General features: G+C 46.0%; 1 protein-coding gene across 1 annotated transcript in view; it reads left to right on the top strand.

Moving 5' to 3' along the window:
- Positions 1-1445: 1445 nt before the first annotated feature.
- The window catches only part of LOC311341952 (LHFPL tetraspan subfamily member 6 protein), a 49676-nt gene continuing 26250 nt past the window's right edge, over positions 1446-24871 (top strand). The window contains exons 1-2 of the mRNA XM_084466760.1: positions 1446-1732; positions 2760-3363. Of these exons, the coding sequence (XP_084322886.1) occupies positions 2979-3363 (385 nt within the window). The 5' untranslated portion in view covers positions 1446-1732; positions 2760-2978. The remainder of the gene's footprint in view (positions 1733-2759; positions 3364-24871) is intronic.

Raw genomic sequence — 24871 nt, 5'->3', positions numbered from 1 at the left:
CGCATACAATTATAAATATCAAAGTAGTTATAGTCATTAATAACCCTCCTCGTGTGGATATTAGTATTTATAATAAAGACACAGAACTTAAAGGTATTTAGAATAAGTGATATTTAGGAGGGTTTGGAACTCCATCGGAAACTGTTTGTACTGTATACTTAAGCAATAGATCACGACAGGCCGTGGTATACGCTCATTATACCACAGTTAAGGGGCGTTGTCCGTCCCGACGCGCAGCGGAGGGGCGGCGACCCCCTTCACTGTGGTATAATGACCGTATATCACTGACTGAAGTGATCTATTGCTTTTATAAAACGGTTACGTAAATATGGCGAAATTAAAGTCATAGACACCCTCAATTTTGAAATAGCGAGAAAGTCGGAAAAGCATTTTTTTTAACGAATACAGAAAAGTAGTCCCTCCTGGCTGCCGGCAAAGTGTACGGCGGTTGCTATGCAACACACTAGCGTCCTTCAGAGAGAAGGCTAGAGACGGTAGCTTGGTTCGCCGGCAATTTAGCAATTTAGAAGGCTAAATTGCCGGCGACCGTGTGCCTATTGCTTTACAGGCTTTTTTTTAGGCTTCAGTGAACTATGCTATCGCTTTTATATATAAATAAACAACAGTTCAAGTTAGGCGCGGAGTGATACTGGACTCTGTAAACTGAACGGGCGTCATAGCTGTGTGTATACGCTCAATATACAACGGTTGGGAACCAATCAGATCGCTTGATTTAGGCCCCCCGTTTTATAACTATCTATATTTTTATATACTGTGTATATATATGTGTGTATAGTAGCATATTTTATGTTGTACTTCCTGTGAAATCTCACCTTTCTATATTTATTCAATATAGTTTGTTTGTGTCTGCGTGACAGTGGTGAGAGAGAGAGAGAGAGAGAGAGAGAGAGAGAGAGAGAGAGAGAGAGAGAGAGAGAGAGAGAGAGAGACAGAGACAGAGACAGAGAGAGGGGTGTGTGTGTGTGTGTGAGAGAGAGAGAGAGAGAGAGAGAGAGAGAGAGAGAGAGAGAGAGAGAGAGAGTGAGTGTGTGCGTGCGTGCGTGCGCAGCAGGGTGGTCTTACCTTCCACTGGAGACATTTTAATGTTTTATATTTCATTTTAGCCGTTTTTATTATTATTTTTATTTTTATTTAAAAAGTAGGTTACTATTTTTTGGTATCTTGAGTCAACTTATTTTATTGCTGTGGTTTGGCAGTACTAAATTAATGTACGTTTTGCATGCCAATAAATTGCCCATTGAATCTTGCAATTTGAGAGAGAGCGAGGGAAGGCATGATCAGGGAGAGGGAGGGAGGTATGCGAGAGGGAAAGAGAGGGAGGGAGGTATGCTAGAGGGAGAGAGGTGTCCAGCCCCTGGGTGGGATCTGTATAATGATTGATGGTCACCTCCAGAGAGTTTCCCAGACCAGCCCACCAGCTCCGCCGGACCCCAGGAATACCGAGACACGGGATCCCACTCCCAGCAGCAACACGTCCCGGACCCTCGCAACTACAGGCTCCACACGAGTCATCTGCTCGCTATGATCTCACACGGAGACGGATAAAAGCCATTCCCGCTGCCGTTGTATAAACCGGGACGCTATGATCGTGGGGACCATCATCTGCTTCCACTAAACAGAAACTTTTCCAACGGACTCGACACGGGAGAGTAGAGGCAAATGGGAACACACGTCCGAAGACATCTCGGGCACGGTTTATTTCTTCCAACATGTAAGTGTTATGGTCTCCGTTCATTCCACGCATTCCTATAGATAGATTAACAGCCTATATCTGGATATAGTCGATATAAACCCACGCTTCTCCTTATCGCCGCGCAAATGGTATCGTTCCCATTACGCGTCCACTTAAAAGAGTAATTAGATAAAACCTGACAGGAAAACTAGACATCTAGAGCTTTATTACCTTTAAACACATAATCCCAAGGTTATGGCTTTGCGAGCGGAATGCATGGCGCTGTGAAGCGGGGCGATCCAAGCGCTCTTGCGCTCCATCGTCTTTCCGCCGTAGGAATTATTTGGGAAGGTTCAGTTTCTGCACACATTTTATTAAGGCACACCAGAACCAGATTAATGCAATTGAGGATATTGGTAAAATGTTATGAATTCGCTAAGATTTTTGTTGCTTTCTAAGAACTTGATCAGAGAGCAAACAAGTTCTCTCCACGACACGATTGCTGGGTTTATGTTGATTAATCATCATTAAAACATTAATTTGCACATTACGTGCTTGTCGGCTTGTGAATAGAAATGTCAATATCAGACGACTAATATATCAGGTCACCATTACAGATGGACTCACTTATTCAACAGCAGATTCCCAGAGACCAACTCGAAGTAGGATGCCGAGCAAAAGGCCGCTCCACGAACTGGTCCACTTTACTAGGCTACAGACTTTAAAATATAGTTAAGGATTGTGTCATTATACTGAGAAATGTACTCTACTTGTCTGCCTCAAAGTTCAAAGCATTACAAAAACCCTTTAATGTATTACTGAGAAGAAAACCTGCTTTGTTTTGTTCCCATTTATAACTGACCTGATATGTCTGATGCTGGGAGGGACTGGTTTGGGGCTGATATCTGACACCTCTGTTTAAAACACAGTTCTCTGTGTCCGTGTCCCACGCCAGGCCCGGCCTATAAAGTCACATCTCGGCTCACACTTGATTTGTGAGTTATGATATGTTCATAAAGTGTCCGCAGGCGGCGTGGCCTCATCCATCTTCTCTTTCTGCTGACAGGGGCTCCGCTCCGCTGACAAGTTGAAGACCGCTGCTGTTAAATGCTTGAGTTACCTCATCTCAGGCCAGCGCCCTTAGAGCAAGGCATCGCCGCTGCACCGCAGGTCTAAACCCAGCGCCTGCCCCCCCCCCCACTCCACCGCGGCACCAAGAAGACTACACCCGGACCCGGCAAGGCTTCAGTCCGTTTTTTTTCCTTCTTCTCTTTTTATCGCCACCATGGCGTCCAGTCTCACCTGCACGGGTGCGATCTGGGCCCTGCTGTCCATGCTGTGCGCGGGGGCCTCCTGTGTGGGCTTCTTCATGCCCTACTGGCTGCTGGGCACGCAGATGGACAAGCCCGTGTCCTTCGGGACGTTCCGCCGCTGCTCGTACCCGGTGCGCGACGAGGAGCGGCAGGCCACGGTGATGCTGGAGCAGTGTGGTCGCTACGCCTCCTTCCAGGGCATCCCCAGCCTGGAGTGGAGGATCTGCACGGTGGTGACGGGCGTGGGCTGCGGCCTGCTGCTCCTGGTAGCGCTCACCGGCCTGATGGGCTGCTGCGTGTCCGACCTCATCTCCCGCACCATCGGACGCGTCGCTGGCGGGATACAGTTCGTAGGCGGTGAGTCTTGAACCCCCTTTTGACGCTGTTCTTTTTCTGTATGTAATTTTTTTTGCTGGTGTGGATTTTACAATCTACCCCCCCCCCCCCCCCCCGATCTCCTCCTTGCTGTCTTTCCTTTTGCAGTTTAAATACACTCCATCCACTCCAGACCCCAAATCCCTGCCCCCCCGATTCCCAATCGACATCACCACCGTCTTCTCTTATCTCCCAACTGTCATCTGAAAAAACATTGTCTCCTTTACTCCCGCCCCCCATCAATACTCCCCACCCCTGTTTGTTGTTTCCTTTGATTTACCGTTGGATGGAGACTTAACGATAAAAGAAACTCAGAGCAGAAACAACGATCCAAAAGCCAAACTAGCAGCAGGCTTTCATGTCCACATCTGCTCAGCTGCTCAGCTGCTCATATGCTCTCTCTCTCTCTCTCCCCCCCCCCCCCTCTCTCTCTCTCTCTCTCCACTTCACACGTCGATCGGCTGCCGTCTCTACTTCACACTCGGTGTTGATCTGCCAACGTTTGTGGGTTGGCGGTCAGAGCAGACGCATCTCCTCTATGTTTGTTTCTTTGCTAGTTAGTTTGTGTTTGTTTTCTCAAGTGTTCTGCTCACGCTCTTGAAGCTTGCGCTTAGAGATTGGCCACCCCCCCCCCGGCTGACACACACTTCATCCTCCATCTCTGCGCTGTATACTTTCTGTACATTTGATATTGTTCCCATCTGTTGGCCTAGTTTGAGGAGTTGTGGTATTACTCTCCGAAACCGCTTCAGCCATCCAGCTAAAAACAGTCACTCACATTCTGTGGCGCACCACCCCGCTATTTACAACTCCTCAGTGCTCGGCTTGGCAAGGGGGTAACACGGCGGCGGGGGTTGGTGTAAAAGCAGGTTGGAGGCGGATTTGATGGAGCTGTCGAGAGTATATATCTATTTTTTCGTTCAGAAGGCTAAGAACCTGCAAGGGGGGGCTGCACGACCTTGCACTGTGGCACACTCTGTGACAGGCTAAGCCGCGCAGACACATGCAAAACTCACCGTTTCATGACGCCAGGCTGAATCACAAGAAAGCTTGCAGGTGCCTTTTTTCCCTTTCGTGTTGAAAGTAGTGAGTTGTCACTTTTGTAGTTACCCTCTAAGCTCAGAGCGGCATGTGGTGTTAGCGGGATGCTATATTTTGTTCCCAGGGATTTGTATTTATTTATTTATGTATATATATAAAAAATAATAACATGGCAGGCCTTTCATTGCATATTTTTTCTTAGATGCTCATAAATCCTGACGCACAAATTTAGATATGAGAAAGTGAGCCAGAGAGAGAGAGAGAACATGGAGAGATATAAATGGAGAGAGAGAAAAGAGTGATGAAGACGGTGAAAGCTAGCCAGAGCGAGAGAAAAGAGAGCGAGAGAGAGCAAGTCAAATAGCAATGAGAGAGCAAGAGAGAGAGGCAGATAGACTTAGAGAGAGAGAGAGAGAGAGAGAGAGAGAGAGAGAGAGAGAGGGAGGAGAGAGAGAGAGAGAGCGAGTGAGACAAGCTAGACAGAGAGTGAAAAGCGAGGCAAAGAAGTACTCAGCTCTTTGTAGCTGGGGTGCTGGTGTCAGTCCACAGGCCAGCGGTGTTAGAGCGCTAGCGCGCTAGCACTGAAGGGCTAATTGGAAGTGACACTGCCCGGCAAACTCAGTGGCCCACGCATGTTTTGTCTCCTATCACTTACTGGTCAGAGACAGAGACTTTGACTACTTTCTGCTACAGAGAGGGAGAGAGAGATTGAGGGTCAGCAAGAGAATGGATGAGAGCATGTGAAAGATGGATATGGAGAGAGAGAGAGAGAGAGAGAGAGAGAGAGAGAGAGAGAGAGAGAGAGAGAGAGAGAGAGAGAGAGAGAGAGAGAGAGAGAGAGAGAGAGAGAGTTGGAGAGAGGGAGAGAGAGTTTACCATGTGATGCAAACATTTGACAGCTTCATCTGTTCTGGTCACAAACAAGAGGGGAATCCACAAAAACAGGGAACCAATGTTTGTGTTGAGTGATTGAGTTCCTGTGATTAATGGGAGCAAGATTATTTACTGAGACATGCAGTATGTATGAAGCAGAGCTCTGTTGTTAAAAGTATTAAATTGAACAGCATACTGGTTGCTCCCAACCTCCCTTTCTTCCCCTCTAGTACCTCCCTCCTACAATGTGGTAATAGCAGTTGTCGTAGTAGTAGTAATCATGGTATTAGAAATGATGAAAGACAATGAGAAATCAATTCAAGGGATTCCAAGACTGAATGAAAAAAACAAAACATCGAACTAAACCAAAACAATTCCAAAAATGGCATTCGCCAGGCCTGAATAATCTCCAAACAGCCGGTCGAGTTGAGATGACACTACATCACTGAGTGTCCGTATCTAAGCATCAGGGCAGCTCCTACTCATGACCAAGAACACCCAACAAGGAGGTGGGTGGGGGGGTTGTGGTCGGGTCAGCAGCTCCGCGGTGGGTCTATGCGGACCAGAGGTTTTCACAAGAGGAACAGCCTCGCTCTGTGACCTTGACAGATACACCAAGCACTCTCGTGCACCTGGGGGAGAAAGAGAGGGAGAGAGAGTTGGAGGAGAGAGAGAGAGAGAGCTTTCTCGGGGCAGATGGACTAGGTTGGAAAAAACACTCAACACAGCAGAACTCTCAGTCAGAACAAATAGGCTCCGGTCAGCGATGCAGTAAGCAAACTGAACTTATCTCCTTTGTGTACACTTTTTCTTTCTCTCTGTGAATCTTAAATAACACATATTTTTACAAGGCTATTCATCATCGACTTGAGTTGATGTTGCTTTAAAGAAAGTGTTTCAGCTAACCACAGGCTGCTGCTGGTAATTATATTAATGATATTAATTATGTTATTATCCGACAATGCGGACAATGTGCCGGCACTCCTGTGGGGAACTGTTAACTGTCATTCTCTGATTCATGTCGCAACTTGTTTAGTGCATATTTGTGACTTGGTGACTTTAGTGTGCATGCTGAGTTTCCATTCAGTTGCGGAGAAACAAAATTAAGTTTCTCCATAATTACTATTCCACAACAAAACTATACAGACTTTTAAGTTTTTATAGAAAACAAAATGGGAATATATTTCTTTATTAAACTTTAGTAAACTGAACTCAAGTAGAGAAACAGACTCCACAAACCAAAGTATCCCTGCTTTAAAGCTGAGCTACAGTTTTACATACTAGTTGAATAAAGCTTACTGATGCTGACCTGCTCCGACCGGGAACGCAAAAATATAATACAGAATGTGCTGCTGACTAAGTCAACACTTACGCAGACATAATCAATAATGCATCACTTTTTTCTCTCTGTTTTTGCTCTTCTGTTCACACTTGAAATGCTGTTTTTCCAACATTTTCATTCACGCTCTCCCATGTGGATTACTTTGGATAAACGTGTCACAGCCAACTATAAACCCATGAACAGGAAGCTTCACGACTGTGACATTGATTGTGATCATCCAGACATTGGCGTCCCTTTGCCAGCGCGGGTCCGGGCATGCGCGGCAGAGAGAATGCATGAACTGAACCGCGGCGAAAACCCAGCATGGCGGTGGAAAACGCTGTGTGGACGGAAACGTGGTCCCTCTAAAAAAAAAAAAAAAAAACATTTGAGGACATATCGCGATGTAGCGGGCGCGGCTACAGAGGGGTGTGTTGTTGTGGTGAGGCGTGTGCACCGCTACCCCTTGCCAGCAACTCTGTCCCTGGCAGGGCTCTGTGTTGTCCTGCTGGACCACCAGGCTGCCACCAGGGTGTTGTCCTTGTTCTGGTCCTCTGAGGTCCGGCCAGCTGGACCCGGGCCAGGACCAGGACCCAGGACGTGCTGTCCTCCCTGCCAGCCCTAATTTCGAGAGGTACAAGACGGAAGGGAAAAAAATTAAGTGGCCTGGTTCTTCTGTGGGATGAAATGTCCTGTTTATCCCTCCGGTGCACATTTACAGAGGTTTCTTGGGGGATTATTCCCATGATGCATAGCAATGAGAAATATGCAGATTAAAAATACAGGCACGGCGAAGTGTCTCAGGAAAACACTGAGACGTGTGCACTGTGCACATTGAATCAAAGTAAAATTTGCCCGCTGAATATGGCATGAAGGTAATGAGACCATATGTTCAGGGGGAGTAAAAAACCTAGAGTAAGCGCAGACTCAAAACATTTACAGAATGCCGAGCCGTGATCTTAGAGCCAGACACTCCACTTCAGGCAGGAGACTGGAACCCAGGTAATGGAATGGTAATGGTAGAACCCACACATAAAGATGTGTGGGTTCAATTCCCTCTATAATATGCCCCCCCGCCCCCCCTAGCCCTGTACATTCAGCAAGACAAAATAAGCCCCCACCTGCTCCTCAATTACCTGTCGCTGTATGCACTGTGAGGATGTGAAGATTTGTATCCCATGCCTTGGTAGCACCGAGAGCTTACTCTCCAAGCATTGAACGCTCTTAAGGGGAATGGGTAAGAGGATCATTAGTGATGGGGAAGTGATATCCACGCAGGTAGAGGAGATTATTGATTATCCACTCAGCCGGAACGTTCTCATTTGATCAGAAGATTGGCTCACATTACTGTAATGCTGCCCTTAAAGAGCAGGAAAAGACAACATTTAAACTATACCGCACGATTGCCGTATAACTGTGTTACAGTACAATATGACTATCCTCCTAATACAATATAACAGACTGCAGTTATATTAGCAAATATATTACAATAAATGCCGGCTTCCTGAATACCAAGTATGAATTGACTTCTTTAACTGACAAGCGTTAGCCCTGGCCTTGAGGTCAGAGCAACATGATCGACAACATAATCCATATTTCACCTTTGGGCTCAACATGCCCCTGTATGTAAAAGTTACAACATTAAAAGCAGAGCATTCGGAGATGCTGGTTTGAGGCGGTTTCCCTTGGATCTCAGTGTGTGGGAGGCTGAGATTGTCCGAAGGGTATTTACATCCGCCTGACATCTGAAACCTGCACCACCGCGATCCCAGCAGCAAGGAACTAAGGGTTCTGAACAGACCATAATTGCTTTCATGTCCAGTTATTGACTGTTACAGAGTGGTCCTCTCCTCCTACTCTTCTGCGGCGATTGATCGGCTAAAGTGCAGTCCATTCATACAGGAAGTTAATCTCTACCCTCCCCTATCTTGGGTCCCTCCACCCCAACACCCCCCTGGGTCTCTCGTGAAGGCTGTGTTCTGGTTTTTGGGTGCACTGGTGAGGTATGGTTACGTGCGGCGTCTCGTATGCCTCACTTCCTGTCCTGTCATCGCCCGACTATTTCCATGACTCCCTCCGCCGGTCCGCCACCTTTGCCCCAGTTCTCCTTTCCTCCTTCCCAGCTCCCTCACTCCCTCACACTCTATCTCACTCTCTCACACATTTGCTCTCGACGTCCTAGCCCAGCTCCCTCGCTTTCTCTTTCTATCTGTTTTGCTTGCTCCCACTCTCTATACCTCTCTTCGTCTCTCTCCCTCTATCTCTCATTCCTTCGCTTTCTCTGTCCCTTGTTCTCCCTCATTTTCTCTATCTCACGCTTCCGTCTGTCTATCTCCATTCCCTCCCGATTCCCCTCTCTCTATCTCTCTCTCCCTCTTTATCTCCTCCCCTCTCTTCCACTTACCTAACTCTCTCTCTCTCCTCCTCTCTTCCACTTACCTAACTCTCTCTCTCTCCTCCTCTCTTCCACTTACCTAACTCTCTCTCTCCCCTCCCTCTCGTTCCCTACCTCTCGGTGAATCCCACTCACCCCCATCTGTCGACCCCCCCCCTCCACATTCTCCCCACTCCCTCGCATTCTCTCTCCCCTCTCTCTCTCTCTGTCTCTCGCTCTCCTGGCTGTATACATTCTGCTGGTCTGGTTTGAGGGGAGGAACAGATTTCCCTGAGTGCTCAGTGGCCCAAGACTGGTAGAACGAGGCTAACAGACAGATGGAGAGCGAGAGAGATAGAGAGAAAGAGAGAGAGAGACGGACACACACACACACACACATACCCACAGATAGAGTTGTCCGAGAGAAAGTGGTAAAAAAAAGAGGCAGAGAAAGAGGGAGAAAAAATGAGAACGACAGGTCAGAGAAAAAGAGGTACGTAAAAGAGATAGAGAGACATTGGGAGTGAAAAGCGATTGAGTGGTCAGGAAGAGGGAGAGGAGAGAGAGAGAGGAGAAAGAGACTCAGAGAGCAAGTGAGAGAGTGACAACCAGAGCGGAAAGCCAACCATCAACAGGGATTTAATTCTGTCCAACAGGAAGCAGGCGAAACCAAAGGACAGACAGGAAGAGTTATTCTAGAGTGTTCTGTCGCTAAGCTCCTGTTGTTTTTATCCCGGCGTCTGGCGTGACGCTCATCCCCGTCGTGGCGGACCTCACTGGGCAGAGAAGCGAAAGTGTTTCTGTTCCACCGAGTTTATCTGCTGTCTGCCCGTCACTCCTGAATCACTGCAGCCCATAAAGAGCAGAAGGTCTCTGAAACCAGAGCCCTGCAGAGGCAGACGAAGGGAAGCTCTAAATCTAATCGTCCGCTCCGACCTTTCCCTTGTTTAAAAAAAAAAAAAGGTAATTAAAAAGAATAGCTCTTCCAGAAAGTAGACTGTGAGAAGTTTTGTGTTTTAGTTTGATGGAAGGAACACAAACCAATTGTTTCAACGCCAGGCTGCGTCGTCGTTTATTGCTGGCATTTGTCGATCGGTTGTCGTCTGGCTGACAGGTCTTAGAATAACTAACGGCAGGCCGTACGTGTCTGGGTGGATGGACCCGGGACAGATAGGGACACTGTACCGCAAGATTAAGACCCCAACCATGTCTGAGGGGCGTGTCTAAAGCATGGCATGCCATTCAAAGTAAAGATGTTTCAAGATGTGTCCTGGGCCAGGAATTTAGGTAAGAGATTAGTTTAGTGAGATTAGGTATGAGATTAGATTAGCAGATATTAGGGGAAAGATTAGATTAGACTAAATCAGATTAGATTACATGGGATTAGGTAAAATATGATATTATATTGGATTGGGTAAGAGGTTAGATTAGATGAGATCAGGTGGAAGATTTGATTAAATAAAATGAAATTACATTAGGCATGTGGCACATGCATTCTGGCCATGGTGCTCATCATGTTGGCACCCCCCCCCCCCCCCCCCCCATACACACACACACACACACACACACACACGCCCACATACACACACGCCCACACACGCGCGCTCTCTCTCTCTCTCTCTGCAGCATGGCTATAGGTCAGACAGCAGGGCATCGGGGGAAATAGGAGAGGAGCCAGATGTCTGGAGACAGACCTGTAAATAAAATCACAAAGCATGGCTGTGTCTATTTGCGGCGTTGGTTAATAAAACACCCCCGGCTCCAGAATGGATCTGGTTTTCCGCCTGTATATCTGTGTCTTTATCCTACAGAGCTCTCACACTACAACGCTTACTCACAGTTCAGTTCCCTCCCATGGTTTCATTCCTTACAGTCTCTTTGGTGTCGGCGTGTCTACATCAGAGACGCGAGTCAAAAAGGGAGATCACTTATGAAAGACAGTAGCCGAGGAGTCCAACCTAATTTATAGTCGGCGTGTGTGTACACAGCGGAGCCGGCGTCAACGATAAAAAGGACGTGTGCGCGGTGTGTGGCTCACACGCCGATTCGTCGTGTGAACCACAATCCTCTGAAATGTTGGAAGCTCTGCATGCGTGGACCGCACTACCTTAGCAGCGTTAAAATGGTGACTTTTGCCATGAGTGGGCTGTCACCGCTCTTCACAAACAGCTCATCACAGCAACGGTAAATTCAGCTTTAGAGACCAAGGGGTTGCTGGTTAAATTTCCCGCCCCAGCGGCTGCCAAACTTCTGCTGTAAAGGGGGTCGATGCCTCTCTGAGGTCACTGGTTGTGTGTGTGCGTGCCAGGATGGTTATGAGGCTGCAGAAGCACTGAACAAAAGCAGTCTATCATGTCCTCAATGTCCTTAACATAATAGTGGGCTGTGGTGAATGTCTGGTCGAATCGACTCACTCGATTCTTCCACTCATTTATGTGACGATGAAACAGATATTCCCCCTCCCAAAAAGCCAACATTGCAGCTCTGCCTTTTAACTATTAACCACAGTCAGTCTCATGACGACGTCCATTAGAAATGATTTGCAACCCTTTGTTGTATTTAGTCCTTTTTTCAGAAGACGCTTCAATCCTCCAAAATCCAAAATTCGGAGTAAGGTCCATACATTCCCAGTAGATGAATAGCCATCGTAGTAGTGGTAGTAGTAGCGTAGAGTATATCTTTCATGTGCCAGAGGGGCACATTAAAGATAGCCGGGCAACAGGGGGGTGGTTGTCCTGGGAGTGGCTGAGCTCGGGGCTGTAAAGGAGCAGCATGTCTCTAAGTGACTGCGGCACATGGAACAAAGCGGAGAGCGTCTGGAGGGGCAGGTTATGGTTTGGTATTCCAGGCAGCTGCAGGGTTGACTCAGGGGGGGGCATGCTCGGGTTAGCACGGCTGCTAGCCAGGCAGGAGGCGCTCTTCTGCCCTAATGAGGAATACTGTGAGATTCACTAGCACCCCGTGTGCTGAGAACTGGCTAGTTTAACAGGTGTGTGAGTGTCAGTGTTACGTGTAGATGCTGATGCGGGCGCCGCCACACACTTGTGAATGTGTTGTTTGTTTTGTATCCAATTGGGGTGTTTTTCTGTGTGATGTGTGTGTGTGTGTGTGTGTGAGAGTGTGTGTTTGTGTATGTTTTTCTGTGTACTTCCGTGTGTGCTTGAGTACATGTTTGCTGTGTGTGAATGCGTGTCGGTTTGTGCGTGTGTGTGTGTGTGTGTGTGTGTGTGTGTGTGTGTGTGTGTGTGCGCGCATTTGGTCTGCTTGTGCCTGTGTGTGTTTGATTGCGTGTGTGTGTGTGTCTGAATGTGCAGAGGTCAGTGTCAGTCATTACTGAGGAATGTTGGGAATTCTGGGATGAAATATTCCCTGTTGCTTCCGATGTTCTGATACCCAGACCCACCCGGAGAACTTTAATTAGACCAACATAATCACCGCCATCACAGCTGACCGTCAAAACGCATACCTGAATAACTCACAGGGTCATCCTTGGCTGCTTATAAATAGTATAGCCTTTTAGACTGTATACAGCATAGGGATAGATTGTAGTCTGCAGACGGTTGAGCCTGTGTACAGTAGTTAAGCCAAAAGCATATAGAGTTTGAATTTCATCTCATATTTGCAGCGCAGACACACACACACAAACACACAAAAACAAGTTTTTTTTCCCGCTTGCTCCAAAAAGGACTCTTTGTTGGATGCAAACATTCAAAAACATTATTTTGCATCTTTCCCGACACAGCCGTAGCCTGGACCTACCAGACTCTCATCAGAGAGTCATTTCATTAGCACAAAGAAGGAAAATTTATTAAATTAATTACACAGAAGTACGTAGGCGGGTGGTGCCAGGCATAAAACTTAAAAATTCTGCATGAATGAGAGGGATAATGTATATATCTTATAACTGTACAGAAGTGATGCCCTGTGTGATAATAATATGGGGGTGATAAGTATCTTAAGCCTAACCCTCTCTCAGACGTGGACATCAAAACACACTGCTGGCAGATGGAGCTTCATGCATCCACAAACACTGCTGCGTTATATAGAAGTGCCCTAGAAGCTTCACCCTAATAAAAAGCATATTTAAAATACAACTTGAGCAACCCTCAGATTGTGCTAGCGGGTCAGCTGTTGTTGGGACATTTCCCGTGGTATGAGTCTGTCACCAGCAGCAGGGGGCCCAAGATGAGAGAGAAGGAGAGGAGACATATGGGGGACCCCTGCTGATGTCAGGGACCCCCAATATAGAGGGGGGTTGGAGGTCTCTCACACTGAAGAGGTCATGGCTAGACCCCTAGCCCTATTTTTTGTTTGTGTGGCACACTGACCACACACATCTGGTCAGTGTTTGTAAGTTGATGTTTCCCTGCCTCCCATGCCCCTTTTAGAGGCCTGTCCTGGAAGGACATACCACCATCCTATTATGAAGAAGGAATAGTCTTAGTCCCAACATGATGATAATCAGAGTGCCAACTTAATGCCATAAAGTAAATGTTAATATTCCATTACATGTCATAAAAGGCAGGTAGGGGTAAGGCACTGCCTACAGGTAAAACAGAGGACATTGGCGTATAAAACTCAGTACTCTTTAGTTTGGGGCATGGACTCATTAAATGATAAATATACACACAGCTTGCAGGGTCGTCTCTGGCTTCATTAGTTCACTGATTGAACAAATCCTTTATTTATTATTCAATGAGAGTAGCGTCAAGTCTGAGCACCGCCGGCGAAGTCAAAAACACACTTTTTTTCTCTCTTGTTGCTATGGTAACCCGTTCTGAGCCACTCCTGTTAAATGAGTCTTGTGAGAAATGTGAACGATTTAACGGAAGGAAATAGCGGCAAAAGTTTAAATCTCAGCCCATGCATACAGTGGCTTTAAACCAACTTGTGAGAGCACTGTGCTAACTCACTGACTTCTGAAAATATAATTTCCACCTTTCCACCCTTAACAAACACATATTTGTTTTTTACAAGGAACATGCCTCTGTGTTTACTGGCCTTGATGTGAACCAAGGCAACAGGATTTTTGATAAGGAATACAGCACCAAATGTCTTTTCGTAAAAGCATGTGCACTGAAAAGTCCTACAAGCATGTTGGACTCCAAGGATGGGGATTGGAAAAGACTTCTTTTTGAGGGGGTTTAAGGTTTACCATACCATTATATACATCTTGATAATCCTTCTTCTTCAATACTAGACATTATACAGTGGGGCAAAAAAGTATTTAGTCAGCCACCAATTGTGCAAGTTCTCCCACTTAAAAAGATGAGAGAGGCCTGTAATTTTCATCATAGGTATACCTCAGCTATGAGAGACAAAATGTAAAAAAAAAAATCCAGAAAATCACATTGTCTGATTTTTTAAGAATTTATTTGCAAATTATGGTGGAAAATAAGTATTTGGTCACCTACAAACCAGCAATATTTCTGGCTGTCACAGACCTGTAACTTCTTGTAACTTCTTTAAGAGGCTCCTCTGTCCTCCACTCGTTACCTGTATTAATGGCACCTGTTTGAACTCCTTATCAGTATAAAAGACACCTGTCCACAACCTCAAACAGTCACACTCCAAACGCCACTATGGCCAAGACCAAAGAGCTGTCAAAGGACACCAGAAACACAATTGTAGACCTGCACCAGGCTGGGAAGTCTGAATCTGCAATAGGTAAGCAACTTGGTGTGAAGAAATCAACTGTGGGAGCAATTATTAGGAAATGGAAGACATACAAGATCACTGATAATCTCCCTCGATCTGGGGCTCCACGCAAGATCTCACCCCGTGGGGTCAAAATGATCACAAGAACGGTGAACAAAAATCCCAGAACCACACGGGGGGACCTAGTGAATGACCTCCAGAGAGCTGGGACCAAAGTAACAAAGGCTACCATCACTAACACACTACGCCGCCAGGGACTCAAATCCTGCAGTGCCAGACGTGTCCCCCTGCTAAAGCCAGTACATGTCCGGGCCCGTCTGAAGTTTGCTAGAGAGCATTTGGATGATCCAGAAGAGGATTGGGAGAATGTCATATGGTCAGATAAAATCAAAATATAACTTTTTGGTAAAAACTCAACTCGTCGTGTTTGGAGGAGAAAGAATGCTGAGTTGCATCCAAAGAACACCATACCTACTGTGAAGCATGGGGGTGGAAACATCATGCTTTGGGGCTGTTTTTCTGCCAAGGGACCAGGACGTCTGATCCGTGTGAAGGAAAGAATGAATGGGGCCATGTATCGTGAGATTTTGAGTGAAAACCTCCTTCCATCAGCAAGGGCACTGAAGATGAAACGTGGCTGGGTCTTTCAGCATGACAATGACCCTAAACACACCGCCCGGGCAACGAAGGAGTGGCTTCGTAAGAAGCATTTCAAGGTCCTGGAGTGGCCTAGCCAGTCTCCAGATCTCAACCCCATAGAAAATCTTTGGAGGGAGTTGAAAGTCCGTGTTGCCCAGCGAAGACCCAAAAACATCACTGCTCTAGAGGAGATCTGCATGGAGGAATGGGCCAAAATACCAGCAGCAGTGTGTGAAAACCTTGTAAAGACTTACAGAAAACGTTTGACCTCTGTCATTGCCAACAAAGGGCATGTAACAAAGTATTGAGATGACCTTTTTGATATTGACCAAATACTTATTTTCCACCATAATTTGCAAATAAATTCTTTAAAAATCAGACAATGTGATTTTCTGGATTTTTTTTTTTAATTTTGTCTCTCATAGCTGAGGTATACCTATGATGAAAATTACAGGCCTCTCTCATCTTTTTAAGTGGGAGAACCTGCACAATTGGTGGCTGACTAAATACTTTTTTGCCCCACTGTATATATGCAAAGATAGTTAAGTCTAAATCCCCCGCCCCATTAAAATAACATTCCAAATGGTCTGCGGTATGTCGTGGACAGCAATACAAACGACGCAAAAGTACACTCTGCCCATATTTGTGTGTGTTTACATAGTCCGTCCAGAGAGGACTGCCATATATAGGGTTTATGGTTTAGAGAAACTTGGCACTCACAGGACTTTTAAAGTGAAAGAGCAAGATCGGCCGAAGATCAAAACACAACGCTAGTTTCATACTCTGGTCACATGAGGTAGCGCTGTTTGATCGCTAATGGGCTGCGCCACCGTTATCAGATATGATACCTAATCTGCTTTTATCTCCTGACCCCGCCTGGGAGCACTGTAAAACACACAGGCTACACCAGGCTTCCTTCCTCCTCCCACGCCTGGACTCATGTAGCCCTGAGCTGAAAGATATCTAATGCTTTACCATTGTAGGCTGGTTGTAATTCACCGCTCTCAATAAATAAATGGACAAAAGAGGTAACTGCTCTGAACCCTGAGCTGAACGCTAACCATTAGCTCATGCTTTTATCTGTGTTTTCTAGTTGTAGTACACCACACCAAACCCAGTGCCAAACGTTAGCTGATGCTTTATTAGTGTTAGCTGGTTGAAGTAAATTGCTTCAAACCCAGAGCTCAACGCTAAACCTTAGCTAGCACTTGATCAGGGTTGGTTGGTTGTTGTCAAAGTCCACTATGCCAAACCCAAGTTCAGCATTATCAACGTCCGCTCGTTATATTCCACCACTCCAAACTCAGAGTGAAACATTAGTTACAATTGATAACGTTTCCAGTCCTTTCTCTGCACAACAGAGGAAACAAAGGTGGTCTTTGATCCAGTGGAGTGGAGCCTCAAGAGCTCCTTTCTGGTGCTGACCCAGTACACAACCCCCCCACACACATTGTTTGGCACAAGTCTGACATGCTGCCTGTCCCCATGGAAACTAACAGTTGAGTTCCAGTCGCTCCAGTGTTGAGTGAAAGTTACTCTCCTTGATGTGCTGCAGGGATACAGGGGTCCAAAGAGAGAGAGAGAGAGAGAGAGAGAGAGAGAGAGAGAGAGAGAGAGAGAGAGAGAGAGAGAGAGAGAGAGAGAGAGAGAGAGAGAGAGAGAGAGAGAGAGAGAGAGAGAGAGAGAGAGAGAGAGAGAGAGAGCCCTTCTTAACTTTCTTGGTTGTCCACCAGGAGAAGACTTTCAGGCCCCCTATGAGCCTTATTCACCTCGTGTTCATCTTGGTTCCATCTTGGTTCTGCATCCAGTTCCTATTGTCTTGCTAGCGTTTAGTACCAAGATGGATGCTAAGTGCATCAGGCTGATGTCAGTCTCAACACCTACAATAAACTCGGTGGCATACATTCAGCCCTGAACAGAAGGATAATTTATTCCACACACTCCATCACTTAAAGCAGTACCCCTTAATGAATTGCTTCAAGCTAAATCAAAAACTCTGTCTTTTGTTCTCATAAACTGTCTGGAGAGAAATCTGTCCGAATTTGTTTTTGAACTGGAAACATACAGACAGGTGTGACAGAGTGAGAGAATGATTCATTAGCCACCAATTATTTTATCACAGTCTTTTTAACTAAGCTATTTTGCAATTCATTAATTATGATATACAGTATATAGTTGAAAAATCACCACTCTTTCCACACCTGTCAGAGTAATGGTTAGTGTGGTTCATAAATTTAAAAAAAGTTGTGTATTGATTTGTTGTGAAACATTAATAAGTTATTGCAGAGTTCCACAGCTTGTCCCTGTGGGGTAAGTTCCAGGTCCACCCAGAGTGTACTGGTTCTGGTGTTGGACAACCCAAACAAACAATTCTGGGTTTGATCCCCATTGTCTGCAGTCCCTCTGAATTCATTGTGAAGCAAGATGCCCCTGCTCGCTCCTTGCATCTACAAATAAAGTTTGAATCACTTAGGATGAAGCTGAAATTACTTTGAATAGTAGCATTGAGTTGAACAGTAATCTGGATGGAAGACCTCAAACGAAGGTGTATTGAGGTCTTCCTGAACGAAGGTGTATTGCTAATAAGAGAAGTGGTCTCATAAGCCCAGCTTATGGGAGCTAAGCTTCAAAGCAAAACATTGATGATACCATCGTCTTATTCATTAATGGACGTGTCACCTCTATGACGGTCCCCATCGATGTGCTAATGTAGGCTGCTAGACTAAGGCAACGGCTAGCAATATCTTTAACTGCTGTGTTCGACTACAGCAGATACAATGAGATAACACATCTGGTAGCAGATACACAGTTGGCTCTGGGTTTACTGGCACAGCACTGTTGTTTCGAATGTGAAATTATCCAAATAGAGGCAAATGGAGGGGGCAGGGCTCTTCCAAACATTGAGGCTGGAGCAGCCAGATTAGGGGCTTGTGGCCGTTGTTGATGTTTGATCCGACATGGAGGTGCCATGGCTCAGTTAGAGCTGTTGAACCACAGATGTCATGAATGACTGTGCGACCTGCTCCAACATGTCTTGTGTACACCTCACCATCTGACGCCTATAGATAACCGTTGGCTGGGTGGCCGGTCTGCGTGTTTGTGTCTGTGTGTGTGTGTGTTAGCAAGAATGCATGACCATGTGTGTGAGTGTTTTCAAGTGATTCTAAGAAAGCGTGTGAGTTATCAGAGATAGCAAATAAAATAGAGAGCACTCCATCATGTGTGACGGACGCCTAATGACTAACAGAGTCCAAACAGGCAATTAGTCAGTCAGTTAGCCAGCCGACCAGCCAGCCAGTCCAGCAGTCAACAAGCTAGTTGTTTGTTTGTTTGTTTTGTCAGTGAGTTAATAGCTTTGTGAGAACAGATATTCTTTGTGATATTTTTATTTCACTGCTGTTATTCTTGGCTGCATTTCATTATTTTGCTCTCAGAGCTGTCACAAAACCAGACGTCGTTTGTCTGATGTTGTTGCCTGTCGAACAGGACTGGACCGTTCCCAAAATAGACATTGCCTCGCATTCTGATTTTTGAATCGTGACATAACTTGAATGTTGATTCTGTTTCATCACAGTAGAGCTAAAACAACATTATGGGTTTAATTCACAATTGGAGTGAAATAAATAACAAATATCCAAGAACCAATACACTGAAATAAAGAACAAATATCCAAGAACCAAACGGTTTGACTCAAAACGTTGAGTCAAACCGTTTTTAGAGAACATTTTCAGACGCACTACCGAGACAAAAGACAGTTTAACATGGTCTATTGTGGCCACAAAACAAGCGACCAAGACATCCATCCGGGCAGACATGACGACACAAACATCAATACAAACAGTAGACAACTGTTGTAGACGCCCTCTGGGGCCTACTGCTGCTGTCCATTATGCCCGTTAAAACCTCCACCCCCACCCCTCTCGCAGCCACCCTGACCTCCAGCTGGGGGCTCAGTCCTCAGCAATGATCTCTCTGGGCAGGGACCTCTGGGAGAGGATCTGGAGAGATCAGAGACTTGCTATTCAAGCCGTAAGCAACCAGAGGAAATCTGGGTATCTATGTCTATCAGTCCCTCTTTCGCTCTCATGATACTCTCTCTTTCTCAAGATAGGTCTTTCTCAGTTTCTCTCCTTCTGTCATTCTTCTCTCTCTCTCTCTCTCTCTCCCTCTCTGTCTGTCTTTTGTTTACTTAGGCATTATTCTGACCATTTTCACCCAGCATGAAACATTCAAATTCACCCTGTGATGTAATGGGGCGCAAAGCGGCACTGAGCATCAGTTCGCAAAGGAAATGTCAAAAGATTTCAGAGGAATATCTGACAGCTTATTATCTGACTGGGCTTCAGCAGCCAGGGGGGGCTTGTAGTAGAATATCTGATTCCCAGCCTTGGCCTTTTCCCTCCTCCTCAGTCATCACTCCTCGCACACGCACACAGAGAATGATAATGGTGTTAATACAGGGAATCACTTGTCATTGGGTCGGCTGGAGTGCGGGTGAAACTGATGCCTGCCAGACTAAACTTGGATCCAGCGGTACTAATATGTTGTAGCAGAACTTCTGTGGGGAGACGGCACAGAGCCTGGGCAGGAAACCAAGAACTGCAAGGGGCGGCGATACACCTTGTTTTACGATTTCGTTAACGAGATATTCTACAGATCCCAATCTCCAGCAACATGACACGAAGCTGACATGAAGCGAACGAAAGTGAAACGCCCAGTTCACCCAGATCTGAGCTTGTCTGCCATCAGACCTAGATATTAATCTCAAGTCGGATTTGTGAGACTACAGCCAGACCGAAAGAAAAATAGAAAGGTTTTCACATGGTTTTCACGTGTAATCATATGCCTTCATCTGAGATGTCGCCAGGTAGATTGAAGTTCCAGGAATTCCATCTTGTTGAGCGACAAGAATCACATAAACTTTACACATACAAACTCTTCAAATGGTTCAATGCCTGACTGGCATCACGAGGCATTGTGTAATACTGGAAAATGAGCTAAACTGCGTCGTGGGACAGAAGAAGTTACGATATAAAAAGAAACCTCTCTCCCTGTGTTTAGAGGAGGAAACCAGATGCATGCATGGACCAAAGTGGCCGGGGTGGGGCCTGTCCAAACAGCCTCAGCTAGCTGCTTCGGGGAGCACCGGCCATAACCAAAACACTGTGTGTGTTTCAAACCAAACTCAAACATTCCTTTGGTTTGCTTCACATTTTAAATGTTCACTGGCAGAGACAGCAAAACCCCCAAATTCTTCTGTGGACAAAACAAAAAAAACGCTCAAGGCATTTTTTCCCACGTTGTTTTTCCACAGACTTGAGACTTGACCTGATTGGTCGGTGGTTTTCAAATGCGTCCGAGTGTGTCGCCGCGGGTGACCAAGGGTTGGGTTCTATTATTGTGAGGGTGTGACTCACCTGCACCTGAGTCACACCCACCCTCACCTGGAGTCACCTGATCAATGGCCAGGTGTTGTCCAGGTGTTCTGTAACCGCTCTCCCTGGCTGAGGCTCCTTCCAATGTGCTGACAGTTGGTGCGAGAGAGAGGGGAGGGGAGCTATCCATTTCTGTTACATGTTTTTTCGGACATTGATTCGTCAAATTATTATAAGCTATATTTTTCTTCTCTTTGCTCGTGTCTGCATAAGTGTTATGTGTGCAGTGTGAAACAGTGCACACGTCCGTTGACGGATGACGGAGGTTGTGTCTGACTTATAGGGGAATAGTCTTTGTGGACGCAGCCTGCAACCAATCAAATCGCTTACTGCTTGTTATTGCAAAATGGATCCCGTAGTCCCCAGGAGTTTTTGACATATCCATGTGTTTTCCCGGGTTGTATCACAAAGGAGATTTCATTGGACAGAGTCCAAGTAGCATCACACTAGTGTATTTGCATATATTTGCACAACGCAATCTGATTGGCCGACGGATACAACGCTGCCTGAAAAGTTGAACATTTCTCAACTTTTTGACACAGGCAACGGAGCCGACGGTACGGACGGTCCCACAATGCATTTCGAGAGCGCCCCATGCAAAGTCAATGCGATCCGTCAACAGACGTGAGCAGTGTGAACACGGCGTTAGGGTTAGGGATATGGACTGTGAACTGGCGTACGAAGCTCACAGAAAGTAAGAGATCAGGATTTGCATCTCTTTGGTATGATGGTATGATGATATCCGATCGTGCTCAGCATCCGCCCCGAGACGAGGTGTTCTGGTGCTCACTGCTCCCCTCTTTCCACCTTCAAGACGCCCAGCTATTGACCTTCACCTCCACCGCACGTCTTCATCCACCACAACACCACCACTCTCTCATTCCAGAATCCCATCTCCCATCCCCTTACCCTCTCATCCCCCATCCCTGACCCTATTATCCCTTCATCTCCCACCCTCTTCCTCCCTCTCTCCCGCCCTCTCATCGCCTATAAAGATTGATAACCTGCCCAGACTGTCTGGCAATTAAACCCCTCCACTCCACCTTCCATCCTCACCATCACCGCTACCGTCCCCACCAGCATCGCTACGAGCAGACTGAGATTCATTTCCATATCCCCCCCGCCCTCCCCTCCCCTCCATCGCATGGTAATTACCCCACTGCAGGACCTTGAGCGCCAGATCTAACACATCGCCAAGGTCACCGCGATGCCTGGCAAGCACCACGGTGATTCATGGATGTGTGTATGGTGAGAAGGAGGAGGAGGGTTACAAGGAGGAAGGAGAAGAGAAGGAGGAAGGAGAAGAGAAGGAGGAAGGGAGATTCAGGAGAGGGAAGGGGGACAATATACATGGAGGCAAGGAGAGGGAGGAGGAGAAGTTGAGGAAGGGCAAGAGGGAGAGGGAGGAGGAGACAGGAGGGAGAGGAGGGGTACTAAGAGGAGAGGAGGAAAGGAGATGAGGCAGGGGAGGAGGAGGTGAGAACCAGTGTGCAGAGAATTGGTTCCGGTAGTAAATGTGGACTCCAGAGGGAGTGCCTTATCTGTCTCCAAGGGAATCTATCACTGCACTTTACAACTAATAAGGATACACGTGTATATGTTGACATGTGCATTAGCATTTATATACTATCTACAGTATATTATATGTACAGTATACATCAATTTTTCAAAGGGGGAAAAAAAACATTTTTTTAGTGTGTTTGTTGGTACAATATCTATCTATCTATCTATATATATATATACGTATACAGAGAGAGATATAGATATATCTATCTATATACTGTATTATATATATATATATATATATATATATATATATATATATATATATATATATCTACTGTATATATACATCATTTGTTTTATATGAGCTTCAGATGATACTGTGTGAGTGAGAGGTGTATTTTTTCCAGATCTGGATTTTGTATGTTGGATTAACTCTTGGCCAGTCCATAGAGAAGAGAGAGAGAGAGAGAGAGAGAGAGAGAGTAAGAGAGCGTGAGAGAGAGAGACAGAGAGTAAGAGCGTGAGAGTTTGAGAGAGAGAGAGAGAGCGTGTCAACTGTGATCCAGACCTAATCCACCAGTCCCCCTTGATGGCATCCCCACAGGGGGCTCGAAGGCCCTGGGGCCCCTCTACATTGCCTCATCCGTCTTCCAGACATGCCGATAAGGGCCAGGGGGGCGAAGCCGATATCCAGCCCAGCCCAGTGTTCCCTCAGTGGGGCTCAAAGCAGTGGGAGATCCCAGAGCTAGGGGAATGGATGGAGGGTCACGGTCCCAGCCAGTATCCTTGAAACCAAATCGAAATTGGCAATACATGCAACTGGTCAACAAACCCATGAATGATTGTGTCTGTTGTTGTCCATTGGGTCCGAGTGTACGCGCCTCTCGCCATTAAACAAACATTAAACACGCACATCCCAGTGACTATATTACCCTTCTGAGTGACTAGATTGAAAGAGTCTGACGGCATGTTGGACAGCAGTTCGACAGCCTATGAGAACATGGTCTCCTCTCCTGTATGGGATGATTACACATGTGCCTGTCCCTCTACATAGGGTTCTTTGCCGTTTTTGTTCACGGTTTACAACTGGCGGACATTTTGTTTCGTGATTTATCACTGTGTGGAGTTGTAGAGATCTGTCGACGCTACAGAGACACAGATAGTAGACCCATCTGTACGTGGGTGTGTGTGTGCGTGTGGGAGCGTGTGAGTGTGTGCTGTCTAAACGCGGGTGTGTTGCCAGCATCCTGTCAGCGTCGGATGTGTAAACGAGATACACATGGAGGGACGGAGGCAGCCAAACATCGTCCCAACCAGCCTGCCTACCTTCGATAAGACATTTACATTCATTTACAGTTACATTTAGGGTATTTAGCAGACGCTTTTATCCAAAGCGACTTACAATACAATAAGTACATTTGTACATTTGTCAAGACCAGCGTGGCCGGGACCTGCTTACAAGACAGCTGCCCTAGTACCTGCAACACTTCGCTGGCAACAGAGAACCATACTTTCGATTTCTATTTTGCATTGTGTCTAGTTCAACCAAAGCGAAGATTAGGCAAGCTGCTATTTATGCTCCTTTATTGTACACTATTTTTTGTACACTGTTTCAGACAGGAGGTGAATTTATGGTTGGACGATGTGTGAGTGTGTGTGTTTGTGCCTGCATGTATATGTGTATGGGGTTTGGGGCTTAGTGTGTGTGTGTGTGTGTGTGTGTGTGTGTGTGTGTGTGTGTGTGTGTGTGTGTGTGTGTGTGTGTGTGTGTGTGTGTGTGTGTTGAGTGTATGTGTGGGTGTTGAATGACACCTCTCTGCAGACAGCTCCCTCTAACGTAGGGTTGGTCTTGTTTGTTCCTCCTGAGGGCAAATCAAACACAGCCTGAGTAAGCACACACTTTTAAACCAACACTTCCCACCACAGTGAGGTGAGAATGCCTGCAGTCATTTACCAGGAAACCAGGGATTCACTTTTTGAAATAAATAGAGGTGTGTGAATATAGTGAATATAGTTCAGCAAAACGCATCTAAGGGTTGGGCAGTAAATACAGAGACAGGTTGTTGCAGACAACAACATCTTTCAGCGTGACTGTTATGATCATATGACCTAGCATTTATTGAGTTCCCCTCCCACTTATTCTGCCTAACAAATCAATACAGGCCTTAAGTTAAATCCCCCAGAAGTGGGTTTTCTTTGAAATCTCAGATATCATGGGCAATCCTCAGGGCAGAAGAGGTCAGCCATCTTGAGAATGCTTACAGTCAGAACCAAACCCAGGACCTTCTTAACCCTTCTGTTTAGAAGGATAAATCAACCGTGACCAGACTGAGACCGCTGCAATAGGGGCTGGATGGGTTATATGTTCTGTTTCTACATTACTTTGTACTTATATGTTATGTGTCAGTATAGGTGGGGGACTTCGATATTAGATGCTATATGTTTTATTTATTGTTTGATAGAGTAAGAAAACGAGGAAGACAAATATTGCCAGTTTCATAAAAGCCTGCACTGAATACAAAAATAGTAGGAGCAGACTATTTTACGAAGCAAATTGAAAAAGACATCTTATTAGAATGTGATTTGTATGTAAAACCAAATCGTGTCACATGTCATTACAGTTGAACATCAAATCTACCACAG

Source organism: Micromesistius poutassou (genome assembly GCF_964030765.1).
Source record: "Micromesistius poutassou genome assembly, chromosome: 4".
Lineage (NCBI taxonomy): Eukaryota > Metazoa > Chordata > Actinopteri > Gadiformes > Gadidae > Micromesistius > Micromesistius poutassou.
The sequence above is the reverse complement of the archived record's forward strand: the minus strand, read 5'-3'. Positions and strand labels throughout refer to the sequence as shown.